Consider the following 14944-nt stretch of genomic DNA (forward strand, 5'->3'; position numbering starts at 1 on the left):
TCTGGTACTGATGATTGATGACCCAAAAAAGTACATGTCTGAAATATTTTACTTTAAATTTAATGAATATGAATGACTGAATGAAAACATTAAAGTTAAAGGGTAAAAAACCAAAATATTGCAAAGAAGAAAACTTGAATTTTTATTATCGACTATTGGAAGTCATGTCTGAATGCTTGGTGATTTGTTGTTTTTTCCTTCCCAATCAATCTTTGATTATTTGGATTAACTTTCTTTTCACTAATATTTCAGGTCAGGAAACGTCTATCACTTCCTCCTCCATGTATTCTGTTTACTCATACTTGGGTACCATATGAACTCATTTATAGGTCAAACTGCACAAAACACTGATCCCGATCTGCTGCAGCATAATGTGCCTGCAAATCAGGGTCTATGTTGTTTCTTCTGCTGATTTCTTCTAACAAACTGCACTGACCCAGATCTGCCAGTGCATTATGTGGCAGTATATCTTGGTCTGTGGGCTAGTCTTACAAGCAAATACATATGGTAATTTATACCTAGCTGCGAACAGCTTCTGAGAGAGCCACAAACTTATAATGCATGGCTAATCAGGGTGTATGCAATTTATGGTTGGGTGCACAAATACAGTAATATTTAGAAAGCTCACTCACTTCCCGCTGTGCCTGTTGTGCCAGAATGATGTCCATTTCCAGTATAGAGGACAGGCGAGAGAAGCGACTGATGAACTCGGGCTGGTATGTACACATGTTGCCTGCAAAGGGAAGAAATTTACATGAGTAATAGGACACTCCTTTGTCAGGTATTCTTTCATGAAGACACCCATATATATATATATATATATATATATATATATATATATATATATATATATATATATATATATATATATATATAATGTCAATAAGTATCTTTTTTTTTAATCTATACCTGTTATCTTAGTATGTTCTATGACAGTATAAGACTCCCCTCTCAGGATGGATAATTATTCTAAAGCAAATGAACATTAATTATAAGAATGTTTACAAAATGCCATCATTAAATGTTGTTTATTTTGTTGTATGCACTCTGTTAAAATATTACTGTTGAAAAGTCTTTTTTAAGTGTAGTCATCATACTACTGCACTCGATATGGATTCACCGTGCCTTAACAAAAGTCTACTGAAATATGGATCAAAGTCAACTTACTCATCTCGAATACTTGTACGGGTAGAAGCATTAAATCATTTCTCTCCACTGATTCCTCACTCTGTCCTGGGACAATGCATACATCTTCAACAGGAGGCAAGACCAGTATTAATGTCACTCCTTGGCTAAGTTCTACTACCTCCATGTCATAAATTCTGTGATTGGCTGCAAACTCGTCAGACAAACCTGTATAAAAAGTAGATTGGGTTCAAAATTCACTTTCAAACTAGATACCAAATATACTCAATTCCAACTGCAAACAAAGATAGTCCCTGAATCTGCCTATGCATTTTACATCAGCAGATCAGGGTCTGTCTGGCTTGTAATCTGATTTACTCGCAAACTGCACAGACCCAGATCTGCATTATGTGATGATAGATATGGGTCTGTGTAGTTTGCAACTGGTCTGACTTATATACAGGTAAATTTACTGTACTGTTTATACTCACCCATAAGTCAAGTCCAACAGCAAACAACATAGATCTTGATTTGCCATATTATAATGTGCCTCATATCAGGGTCTATGTTGTTTGTTCTGCTGATAACTCCTAACAAACTGCACAGATCCACAGATTATGTCAATTTATGACATAATATAAAATGTGTCCACATCTGTATAATTTTGGCCATTAGGAAATATCATGAACTTTCATATTTTTACATATGTGGTGCTCCAAAAATATCACAATGTGCAGGATAATTAGATGAAATAAATTATTCTGTAATTGCCTAACTAAATTCCATAGGTCAATACCTTAACTTTCAGAGGCTAAACTTACAGTCACATGATCAAAGTATTCTATTTGTAAAAAGAAGTCATATGTATAAGGGTGCACAGTCTATATACCTTTGTTATATATTATAGTTGTGAAGCTGAATGGCTTATGCTAAAAATGATAAATCAAATGGCTGAAAAAGCAGGTACGTTAACATTAACAAAATATTCCATCTCTATGAATGCTGCCATGCTACAATGTACATGCACTATATACTGTTCCATTTTCATTTTTTGGAAGAAAAAAAACAACAGAATGTAATTATATTATATAGTAGATACTACATTAGTCCAATTGCAAACAACACAGACCCTGATCTGCTATTGTGTACTGTATTGGCAGATCAGGGTCTATGTTGTTTGTTCTACTTTTGCTGGCACATTACGAGAAGTTCAGATTTGGGTCTATGCAGTTTGCAATTGAATCAATCTTATATGTGAGTGTACACAGTAACTTTGGTGTACTATCACAGGTTAAAGCTCTCAATATTCAGTACACACAGCAAAGAAGAACTGTTTGTGTGTGTGTGTGTGTGTGTGTGTATGATTAGGATTTTTAATGTAGCTTTTTAACAAAAAATCAGTCATATCACAATGATGTATGGAGTGTGGCAGTTTATAGTGATGTCTAGCATGGGGCATCGTGCCGCAGACATGTAGCATCATGTCCCACCCAGTCACATTATCCAGACACCAGACCGACCAGTCCTAACACTAACCTCTTAATGCTGAGTGCCTAGTGAGGCAGCTGTTAGTACCATTTTTATAAGTCTTTGGTATGACTTGGCCGGGGTTTGAACCCACAACCTCCTGCTTCTGAGGTGGATGCTAAAGAAGAACTGAGAATAAATTATATTTAAACAGCATAAATAATGCCATGGTTCTGCTTTCTGCATTTATAAAGTTCGAGAAAAAATAACGACAATTGTGTCATATACAATTTTAAATTTAAAATAAAACAGATACAGTTGGCAGGATTACCGAAATAAACAGGCGCTGTCATTTTTGCACATTTAATCTTGAAAAAGTACTCTATCTTGTTTTAAAAATTGTACTCCATTTATTCTATTCTGTGGCTCTTCGATCTCTCTTGTTTAGTGTTACAATGTTGACATATATGTGCTGATAGTTTTGGAAACCTCACCTACACCTTCAGATTTGTTTTTTAAGTCAACATTGGACTTTTGTTTCTCAATAAGTTTGTAAGTACTATGCAACCAATATTTCCACACTTGGACAGTTTTGTTTCTTCTTAAATAAGATCCTAATTATGCTGTACAAAAATGTGAATTCTAATGCCAGTCGATTCTTCTATTTTAAAGCTACCTATACATGTGTTTATAAAATAAATAGTTCTGCATCAAACTATTTTAAAAAATGACTAGCAGTACAACTTACCCAGTGATTTGAATAATTGTTCAGAAGCTTTGCTGAGAGCTGTTTGGAATTCTTTAGGTTGATGATGAGGTGGAGGAACAGGGTTATCAGTGTTCAAACTCCTCAGCCACTCCCATTCTTCTCTGAAAAGCAGTAAACACACATCACATGAGGTCAGTCATCCAGACTAGTTATAGTCTAATGAAGAGTTGTCTCTCTTTGTCTAGAATATGGTTCAAATAGTCCAAGAGGACAGTTTTTAAAGAATTTTTGTAAGAAGTTAAATAGCTTCCTAAAGTTTTCAAGAAGTCTTTTTCTGATAGAATTTGAACTTTCTTTGTATGTTGCTTTGTTTATCACTGCATAAGTAGGTACAAAAGTAAAAGAAAAAAATACTAGTTAGTGTGCCCATGCTGTAAAGGGATGCTACTCACCCTGGCAACTACTTGTGTCATTTGATCCAAATAAATTTATCTCACTTTGTTTATTTATAAAGTCAAGCCTGCCTAGGCTGTCACCTGGTCTCAATAGTCCATCCTCCCTGTCCTGATGTAAAAGTTTCCTCTCTGAAAGTCACATCTTAAATGGACATCTGCTGTCTGCAAGCAGGTGTTTCCTAACCAAACATTGGTTTCTTAGTGGTCACTTGAGTGTATTGATCATGCAAATGAAGCATTTGATTTCCCAGGAATGTGTTGATAATGATATTTAAATATGACTGATCTTGCTTATATTTGCAATCAATATGCTGGTTTAAGTTTAAATTGGATAATCTCCTGATTGAATTTTTAAGAATTTGAATAAAGTTAAAATATTGCTAAGATATTCTTTGTCATGTTTAAATACTTTAAATAAATCATCATTCTTATAGCCCCCCTATTTGCCCATCCCTTTAAGGAGTAGATTCACTGCTTACCATACCGAATGTATTTGTTAGAAACTAACACAAAACTAATTTTACTCCGAATTTGCTTAAGTTTCTAAAGATTGACCTATTCAACAATTATGTCCATGTTTACTGCATATTAAAAGTTTAGGGGTCAAGACGGTAACATTATTTGTATAAATGCATAAATTTATCATCTGATGTATTGTTTATAATGTGATAAATTGAATTCAGCTTTCAACCTTTTCTCATTTATGTCGGGTAAGTGGATTATACAGATTGTAAATTGAAAAAAGAAGAAATAAATAGCCAAAGTATTAAAATAGTATGAAAAAGATAAATCCATATATGTAAAATGCAGATGGATACAATATGCATTAGAGATCATCATTAAATATCCAGTGGATACAATATGCATTAGAGATCTTCATTAAATATCTAGTAGATACAATATGCATTAGAGATCTTCATTAAATATCCAGGTTTGAAATGAAAATGTTAGAGCTAATGGACCAATACTAAAATATTATGTTGGTTCAAAACTATCAAGTAATGCTATGCCAGATTCTGCAAGAACACAGAAACAATGCTGAAAACTTGTGCATAATTGATAGTAAATACATTAAAAGCCATCACAAGTCTTTAAACAAGGTGACCTGTCAATCACTGGTTGAAATTTCTATATATAGCCTAAAAGTCTGTTACCTCTAAGATAACTGACTCCAGATGCAATGTACATACAGCTGAGCTATCTACCTCCTTACCATATAAATAAGCAAAATTGTACATGAAAAGTAGAAAATGGGAAGCTTCCAGAAATCTATCAAAGCCACTCTTTTCTATCATAATTTATATATTGTTAATAATAATAATGACAATAATAATAATAATGGTATTTGGTGCATGGCATTTGTTTAGGAACCAAGTTTGAAAGGCACACTGGTATTCAGAGGCCACCTGCATAAGAAAGGTTATTTTGGCCTTATCCCCTCATTGGCTACAACTAATAGGTCTGACTTAAATTTTTGGAAAATATAAAACCCTGTCAAATTCTGAACTTACCAAGAGATATATGTTACAGTTTTGATTTTGGGGATTCCCTCATATTCATTCAAGGAGGGGGCTGCAGTAGCTCAGGTTTGTAGAACCCATACTCATAATCCAAGAGTTGGAGGGTTCAACACCCACCCATTCTTGCAAGACTGGATCTGCTGTCATAGTGTGCCCCTTCATAAGGGCATTTAGTTCCCATTTCGTATGCAACACATAGCCAATAATCTGTTAAGTGCCATTAAAACCCACAAAAACCAACCCCCACACAACAAAAAAACCTGAAAAAACTCAAAAGTTTTGGGAAACATTCAAGAATCTTTCAAACAAATCTATTGATTTTTCAAGGACAAAACCAACTTTTGCAAAATTCAAGGGGATATTCAAGGCAATGCCTCAAATCAATGGCTATTCAAAGCAATACATCAAATCAAGGGCTATTTAAGGCATTGCCTCAATTCAAGGACTATTCAAGGCAATCCTCAAATTCAAGGGCTATTCAAGGCAATGCCTCATATTCAAGGGCTATTTAAGGCATTGCCTCAATTCAAGGGCTATTCAAGACAATGTCTTATATTCAAGGGCTATTCAAGAAAATGCCTCAAATCAGGAGCTATTCAAGGCAGTGCCTAAAATTCAAGGGCTATTCAAGGCAATGCCTCATATTCAAGGGCTATTCAAGGAAATGCCTCAAATCAGGAGCTATTCAAGGCACTGCCTAAAATTAATGGGCTATTCAAGGCAATGTCTCAAATCAAGGGCTATATAAGGCGATGCCTCAAATTCAAGGATTTTTCAAGGCTGTATGAATCATCTAGATGAAAACTTGTCATACAAGTTCTTAGTAATACTGCACTCTGTAATTCTGTTACATATACAAGTTGTATTAATGTGAGTTTTTTAAAGAAAAAATCTTTAACAAACATTTAATGTGAAAAATGAATATTTATTCTGCTGCCTGCAGTGAATACTGCTCCATTTTGCCTTAAATTTATACCTTTTGGCTTGCTTACGAGTATGTGGTTTTAATTTATCCAATAAAACTTAAAAGTTTCTTGTGAAAACTTAAGATACATATAGTGATTAACCCAGTCAGATTTTAGAAATGTTCAAAAGCTGGCAGGATTTAAGCATTATTGTAGCCACTTCAGAAAAGGTTTCTTTAAAATTTAATTACAGACCAAAACATTCTTTGAATGAGTTGGTGAATCAATTTTGTCCTTTCCTTCACAATGACTCACAATAACTGCTATTGCTAAGCAAATCCAAATAGAATTTAAACATTTATACAGCGAGGTTAACCACAAAAACATAAATTTATTTTCAAACACAGGAACATGAATGACACCAAAAACTTATTTTCCTTTAACTGAACTGATAGTCATGTTTTGTTATTTATTATTTACCTTGATACATTGGAAAGGTCTCGGATTTTAACATTTGGAAGAATATTTGGGGACTTCTGTGCCACGAGGACCCGTACTAAATCTACAGTGGCATGGAGACGTAGGTAGCCCAGGTATAGACCTTGATGTAAGTGTACCTTACTAGTCTGGTTGTATATCATCATCTCCTGCAAAATAAAAGAGCACACATAATTAGAGTAAGGATGAAGTACCAATACATCTGTACACATACCTGAAACAAGAGTACCATGAGCATGAAATACTCATCTGATGCATAATAATTCTCTATATATGCACTGGTAAAATTTATAGGCTTCTTTCTAACAATAACCACAAGTCAAGTTACTTCACCCTGAACAAACTTTTTTGTGCAAAATGCGTGTTTTCTTTGAGCACATGACCTTTTATTTTCCAAATCAATAGGCCTCATCCTATGTAAGCCTTCCACACTCTTTGGTCAGGGTATATGGCATAGTTGAAAATTTATTATGCAGAAACCATTTTTTTGAGGCACTGTGATCTTGACTCATCACCTTGTAAACCAAATATCAATAGACTTACATTTTACCTAAAGGTAAACCATTAAAAACTTTGGCAATAGTATATGGTTAAGAACTTTTTTTGGCAGAAATCATTTTTCTTCTTTCAGTCCTTGAATTTTGGACCTGAAGAATTAATAGGTCCCTTCCCTACTCCTAGTGCATGCTGTCCACAAGGTATAGTCCAGGTCTGTGATACAGAAATAAGGTTACTGTTCAATAACCGTTTTTCTTCTTTCAATCCTAGTGACACTGACCTTTGACCTTTTGATCCCCAAACCCATAGGTTTTGTCACTGCCCATAGTGCAAGCCATTCAAAATATTTGATCCAGGTCTGTGATGTAGAACTAATATATGGTATTTTTTATCGAAACCATTTTTCTTCTTTTAGTCCGTGATATGGTGGTTCTTTTCACCGCCATACCAATAGGCTTCTTCCTTACCCATAAACATCAAAGTTTAATGAAGGCAGATGACAAAACTTAAGTAAATCACAGTGCCAAAATGAAAACAGCAGCAGACGGATGTATTGACATCATAACATAAATGCTCCACCTTTTGGATGGCATATAAAGAAAAAGCTTTTACAACAGCCTGAAGTTCAAAATTATTGTTTAAAGAAAGAACATAATGATATGGGTGCTTTTGTCCAAATCAAGAAATTTAAAGAATAATATCTCTTACCTGCTTGTCTGCATTATCCCTTTCATATCAAGTTGAAGCAATCACAAAAATGAGATACAACAGTTTCAGTGTTACAAGCTGTTTTGACATGTTTTAAAATAAAGACAGAATGTCCTTTAATTACAAAAAAAACCCACCAGAAGCTGCTGAAGAGGAAATTTAAAGAAAGGTACAGAAAAGAAACAAAAGAAACAAAAATCGCCTCCCCCTGAACTAATTTCTCTCATGATAAAACCAGTCCATTAGCTTAATAAATTAGTAAAAATGTACAGTGGGGCTTATTTTACATGTCCCAATGTCCACAAGCTCTGACAACACTGGGCCATGATTTCCATGAACTGCAGCACCTTTCATTTCAATACATATGTATGTAATCTGAGTATAAACTGGCACATTTCTGGATAAGTGAAAAGCGTCAAAGATTAAACGTCTGTATAAACCAGGTCCCCTTGATGATGTTGAAAATTAAAGACCCATTTCAGTTCTCCCTGTTTCATAAAAAAAAAAAATTCTGAAGCATTCCCCGTGATCAATCTTGTGAAAGTGTTCTTATTAGCATGACTGACAAAATGGCTAAAAGCACTGGATCACTGAAAGAAAGTTGGGATGGTGCTCATCGTGTTAAGGAAAGCCTTAGACTTAGTTGATCAAGAGATTATATTTCATAAATTAAATATTTAAAATTCAGCAGCAGTGCTGTAGATTGTTTCAAAAGCTGCCATCAATTATGCAATTCTGCTGAAAAATATCTGATCTGTGGAATACCTCCTGTTCTATTTTGGAGCTACTGTTGCTTCTTCTGTTCATTAAAGATTTATCTTTTCATACAGCAATGTCAGTTCTGATTTCTTTGTTGATTGCAATACTTTAAATGAACTGTTGAATGGATGCTATTTGGAAGAACAAAACTGGCAGAATGCTATTTTTGGACTTTATAGACAATAAGGAATATTTATCACAAAATAAAAGCATGCTAATGGCTACACAATAATAACTTGTTGATGGTGCTTTATAGAAACTAGAAAATACCATAAATGATAAACATTGAGAAATCCACACTGACAATAATTTGTTGTGATATAATCATATCAGTAACGTTGCCTAAAAGATGTGAATAGATATATCTAATTATGATCTAAAATTAACTAATAGCTAACAACTAAGTAAGGTTTACGCTTTATACAACCTCATACACTTTATAAAACCTCATCTGGATTACTGCAATATTTTATGCAGCAATGCTTCAAAGACAAGTACTGTCAAAGTGGAAAGACTACAAAAGTGATCTTGTAAAGTCATTCTGTTACCGTCTTATGCCTGATTATGCAAATGATCTGTTTAGTAAAATGACAATTAATACTGACAGTAATGCTCATATACCAGTCTGTCTTATGCTCTATGTCATCTAATATTTATCTTCCTAAGCTCAATAATGAAATAAATTGTACAAAACAAATCTAGCTTTTTCTGGTCCAGTAATTTGGAACTGTCTGCCAAAGGATGTCAAAGAGAGCTCTATCTTTAAGTAAGTTTCATAACAGATGTCTGTCCTGGATGAAATATATATATATATATATATATATATATATATATATATATATATATATATATATATATATATATATATATATATATATATATATATATATATATATATATATTGCTTGTGGATGTGTATGTGCATGTAAGGGTGATAAAATATGTGCAATAATGTAAGTCAATTTTCTGCACAAAATACTGATATGTGTAATATTGTGCAGTTATTAAATTAATGAAGTGCCACATGGGAGATTAGTTTACAGACTAATTTTGTAACCTATTCTGAACAAAGATTATTATTATTATTATTATTATTATTATATACCCTTTGTAAGCATCTGTCTGAATTTTTTAAAAATTTGGATGTAGGCTTATCATAAAAAAGGGTATTTACACTGAGAGCAGTGGCTAGATAATCCTGTGATTCTGCCACATCCCAACTCATTCCTGCAGCCTGTCGTCGCTGGAACTTTGGAATCTGAACCCATTTGCTTGACCCCAGTGTGATCCCCTTTGGGTCCCTTATGTGATTGATAGTCACCAAAACTATGCTACCATTTGGGTCCTTTAGGGGCTTGTGATAAAACTGACCCAAGTCCTGAATCCCCAGTGCATTCTGAAATGAAAGTCAAAATTTAAATGCAGATACAGAAATTCAGAAAACTTGTGTATCTACTGTATAGTATTTTATCATGATACTGGACAAAAATCATTTGGTATCATTTTCATGATATTGGACAATGGTCATTATGTATCATTTTCATGATAGTGGATAGAGGTCATTTGGTATTATTCGATGATATCAGACATGGGTCATTTGGTATAATTTGTATGATATTGGACAAGAGTCATTGAGTATCATAGTATTCCAGGTCATTTGGTATCATTTTCATGATTTGGAAATCTCTAACTGAAATAGAATTATCCAAATTTAAAGATATGTTTGTGAAAACATAATACTATCTGACCTATTAAAAGTACACAGGAGATTAATGTAATTTTATCATTTGCATCAAATACCTCATAACACTAGGCATGGAAATCATAAAACTTCTGACCATGTGATTTTGGCAGTCAATCTCAAAGAAATTCTGTAAAACAACTTCTGATGTCCCGAGAAGGTAAACTCAATGTTAAAATCAACTCCCAAGTTTTTCATCCCCAGGCAAGAACAAATTTTGCATGAACCCTTATTAACATATTTTCCAGGTTGTGAAAAAAGTACCGGAGGCAAGATAAAGTATTTAGTGAACTTTTTTCCTTTCCTATATAGAAAAGGTACAGTGTATCAAGTCAGTGATATTAATCAGTGGGTGAAAACAGTTACAATGGAACACACAGATGTGGGAAATCGGTTACAGTGGAACATACAGATTGTGATATAATTTACAACTGAACAGACAGGTGTGCGAAATAAGTTACAATGGAACATACAGATGTGGGAAGTCAGTGACAACAGAGCATACACATGTGTGAAATCAGGTAGAACAAAATATACAGATGTGTGAAATCATTTACAACAGAACAAACAAATGTAGGAAATGAGGCTCAATGAAACATACAGATGTGGGAAAAATTAAACACATTTCATAAAATAACTGGTACTATAGCAGGAACTAGAGGTATTATATTTAGAACAGTGAAACCTGTCAAAGCAGATACTCCTACAAAGTTGCTAACTAAGGACACTAGCAACTTTTCTACACATGGCACCATTAAATAATGGATACCTGTCCAAAAGACTACAGTTTTGTGGTCCCTTCAAGGTCATTTATAGACACAATTAAAGATAACAGGATTTATTTTATTATTTTTGACATGGAAGACTTAACAATTACCTGTAATACTGCACATGCTTGTAGTAGTTTACTGCGGAACAGGACAGATCCGGCACTTGTACTTTTGTCCATGTCTTGTCGTAAAGATTTGATATCATCCCAGGTACATGCAACCTGCAAATACAGGCAGTCACTTCATTTTGAATATGCTGTTTGATGATCTCATGAATGGTTGAACATTATCAAATATACAATTTCCAGTGATTGTTAAATACTACAGTAGCCACCACTGCATATCTATGTACTTTATTTACCAGTGATGTCATATGCACATTGCACACCATAATAGTGTTTATTACTGTGAACTGATTAAGATAGCTTATTTTTGGTCAAAACATTAGTTTAATTTTTTTAAAGTTAGAACTCATTAGAAAACCCTCTTTTACTGAACTTGCACAAATAATTCCATAAAGATATTCTAATGCTTTTGACTGATTTTATTTTGCCTATCGTACTTGAGTGTTTGAGTTCTTCACCATTTTCCAACAATTTCCCCTTTTTGTACTGCATCACTCCATCAAAATATTTCTGACATAGATTTTTCTAGAAAATCCACAAGGTGCTCTAATTGAGAGCTATAAAGACACATAGTTTTATTTAATAAAATCTGTATCTTATATACTAGCTTATTATAAGTTGAGTCCAACTGCAAGCAAAATACACACCCTGATCTGTCTTCACATAATGCACCAGCAGATCAGGGTCTGTGTTGTTTGTTCTACTGATTACTACTACCCAGACCCAGATATGAGGGTGCATTATGCAATGGCAGATCTATGCAGTTTTCAGCTCGACATGACTTACAAAAGAGTATATACAGCAAAACTATTTGAGTAACATCCAATTAAACATGCATGTACAACCCCAAATTTGTTTGCTTTGAAATAAATTTTAAACTGATAACAAAACTGCTGTCAACGGTTTTCATTTGCCCTCTCCTCAGTACAAGACAGATGAAGCTGATAGGCATTTTTTTATGCAACATTTATACTATGTAAGAAATATTATTTTATACTAATTTTTTTCCATACACTAGTGATGCCAATAAAAGAAACAAACCACTTTAGTCAAAGAACAAGTTTATGCAATAGAACACAATTTCAATATTACAAAATTTTGCAATGTCAGCTAAAAACTACTAAAGCTGAAGGTCTGTTTGCAGCAACTGAAGAAGGTTTGGAATCATTAAGAAAAACACAGGATGATCTCAAATCAAATCTTATTGATTGCAATTTGTTGAAGCATTGCTACAAAGTTTCTAAGAAGGTATCTATCAACTTTCAATCCACCCCACCCACCCATAATTGTAGAGAGTTGGATATATATATATATATATATATACATATATATACACACACACACACACACACACACAACAGTAAAGCACTTCTGACTTCTGCACTGACAGCTTGCATTAAAACTCATTTTTCTCATTCATAGATAAGAGATCCCTTTCTAGGAATTTAGTTATCTCTTATTATTTGTTCCTTTTCTTTAGATGTATTCGTTATTCTGGACAATTTTCTTTCTTTGTGCCCAAATGTAAATATGTATGGTTTGATATACGTGACTCTTTTCATTTGTCTCTCTGTGTATGTTTTTTATTGACACCTGAAGAATACCTTATTTAGGTCAAAATGTTTGCCCTGTGCCATTTTTCAACTTTTCCAAGATTTATATATATATATATATATATATATATATATATATATATATATATATATATATATATATATATATATATATATATATATATATATATATATATCTTGAAATTTATGTATTATTTTGTCGATGTATTATGTAACACACTGGAACACAGTGTCCCCTCCATGTCCTTGGAATTCTAGATGCGAGTAATTTTGAGCTAGTAAAAGGTCATTTTTATTTTCTTAGTGTAATATTTAATGTCAATGATACAAAACCAGCAGATGACCCACCTTCATCAACCAATGAAAATCTGTGTGAACAGAGGGGTTGGTGTAGTTCTCATCTACTTCTACAATTGGTAATTGATCTTCAGATGTCACCAAGACTCTGTCCTCTGTGTATATGAAACATGCCAGATACACACCTCTGTAAAAAGAAGTACATTAGTCATTTTTAAATACTGAAATTTACCATTCCACTGGCCTAAATAGTTAGAGCGTCCGCCTCAAATGTGGGAGCTCACAAGTTCCAACCCCTGCTGAGTCACACCAAAGACTTACAAAAATGGTAGGGGCAGCTGTCTCACTTGGCGTTTAGCATTAAGAGGTTAGTGATAGGAATGATCAGCCCAGTGTCAAGATAATGTGACTGGGTTGGACATAATGCTACATGTCTGCGGCATGATGCCCCAGAGCTAGACATCACTATAAGCTGCCACACTGCAGACATCATTGCAATATTACTAAAATTGTTAAAGCTACATTAAAAATCCAAATCTCACACACACACACATGCACACACACCAATTTTCTTTGCTAAAATGTGGCATATGGATTCTATTAGTGCTGACCATGTTAAATACTGAACAGCCATGTAATAATAATAATAATAATAATACCAACTTTATTTATACAGGATGAGACAATTGTCTGGAATTAATCATCTTTGTGGCAATCTGCATATTTACATACAGAGTACATGTACATAGTTGCACACATAATAATAAAATAATATTAAAAATAAATTTAAAAAAATAAAATAAAATTAAAAAGCCCTGGTCACTCTTTCCCCCTATTCTGCACTTTTGTTCTAATGTCTGCTGAGATGGATGCATGAAACTTGCTTTTTTTTCCATGTCCATCTAGTAACTCAACAGCTGTCACAGCCAGATTTCATCACAATTTACATTTTGTTAACTTATCAAAGTAGGCAGGGGAGAAAAATTCAAGGAAAATTTGTGGCTGTTTTATGGTAACAAGCAGCTGAAGAATGACTGTCATTATATTTCTGATGGCTGAATAACAGTCTTTTAAGGGTAAAAGGTAAGTTTCAGATATATAGTTATGGAATACAACAGCTGACATGGTTGATGTTTTGCAATGAAGACAATTTCTAGTGTCCTGTAGCTAGCTAAGGAAAACAACAGCTAACACTGATTCAAAAGCAGCTTATTTGCAATACAAGCAGCTGGAAGTATAAAATTTCAGTGATGATAAACTTAAAGAAATAATTCATAAAATTCTGAATTCATAAATAAGCAAGCATAGACATTTGCATATTTGAAATTTTTTAGATGGGGTCCATGGTGCAACTGCAATGTATCAAGAATCACATTATAACACAGAAGAACTGTACCACAAGAAAATTATAACACAGGGAACTGTAACAAATGAAGTGTACCACAAGAAAATTATAACACAGGGAACTGTAACAAATGAAGTGTACCAGAAGAAAATTATAACACAGGGAACTGTAACAAATGAACTGTACCACAAGAAAATTATAACAGGGAACTGTAACAAATGAAGTGTACCACAAGAAAATTATAACACAGGGAACTGCAACAAATGAAGTGTACCACAAGAAAATTATAAACAGGGAACTGTAACAAATGAAGTGTACCACAACAAAATTATAACACAGGGAACTGTAACAAATAAAGTGTACCACAAGAAAATTATAACACAGAGAACTGTAACAAATGAACTGTACCACAAGAAAATTATAACACAGGGAACTGTAACAAATGAAC

At 33.6% G+C, this 14944-nt stretch overlaps 1 protein-coding gene across 2 annotated transcripts in view; it reads right to left on the bottom strand.

Moving 5' to 3' along the window:
- Positions 1-14944, bottom strand: part of LOC149803033 (ankyrin repeat and fibronectin type-III domain-containing protein 1-like) — a 168930-nt gene that overhangs the window by 13106 nt on the left and 140880 nt on the right. For both annotated transcript variants that reach the window (XM_089952590.1, XM_089952589.1), the window contains 7 exons: positions 13203-13338; positions 11263-11376; positions 9819-10040; positions 6662-6828; positions 3341-3462; positions 1168-1353; positions 633-733 (listed from right to left, as the gene is read on the bottom strand). In XM_089952590.1, coding sequence (XP_089808716.1) covers positions 633-733; positions 1168-1353; positions 3341-3462; positions 6662-6828; positions 9819-10040; positions 11263-11376; positions 13203-13338 — 1048 coding nt within the window. The remainder of the gene's footprint in view (positions 1-632; positions 734-1167; positions 1354-3340; positions 3463-6661; positions 6829-9818; positions 10041-11262; positions 11377-13202; positions 13339-14944) is intronic.

Source organism: Sinohyriopsis cumingii, chromosome 3, assembly GCF_028554795.1.
Source record: "Sinohyriopsis cumingii isolate HCF-2022 chromosome 3, ASM2855479v2, whole genome shotgun sequence".
Taxonomy (NCBI): domain Eukaryota; kingdom Metazoa; phylum Mollusca; class Bivalvia; order Unionida; family Unionidae; genus Sinohyriopsis; species Sinohyriopsis cumingii.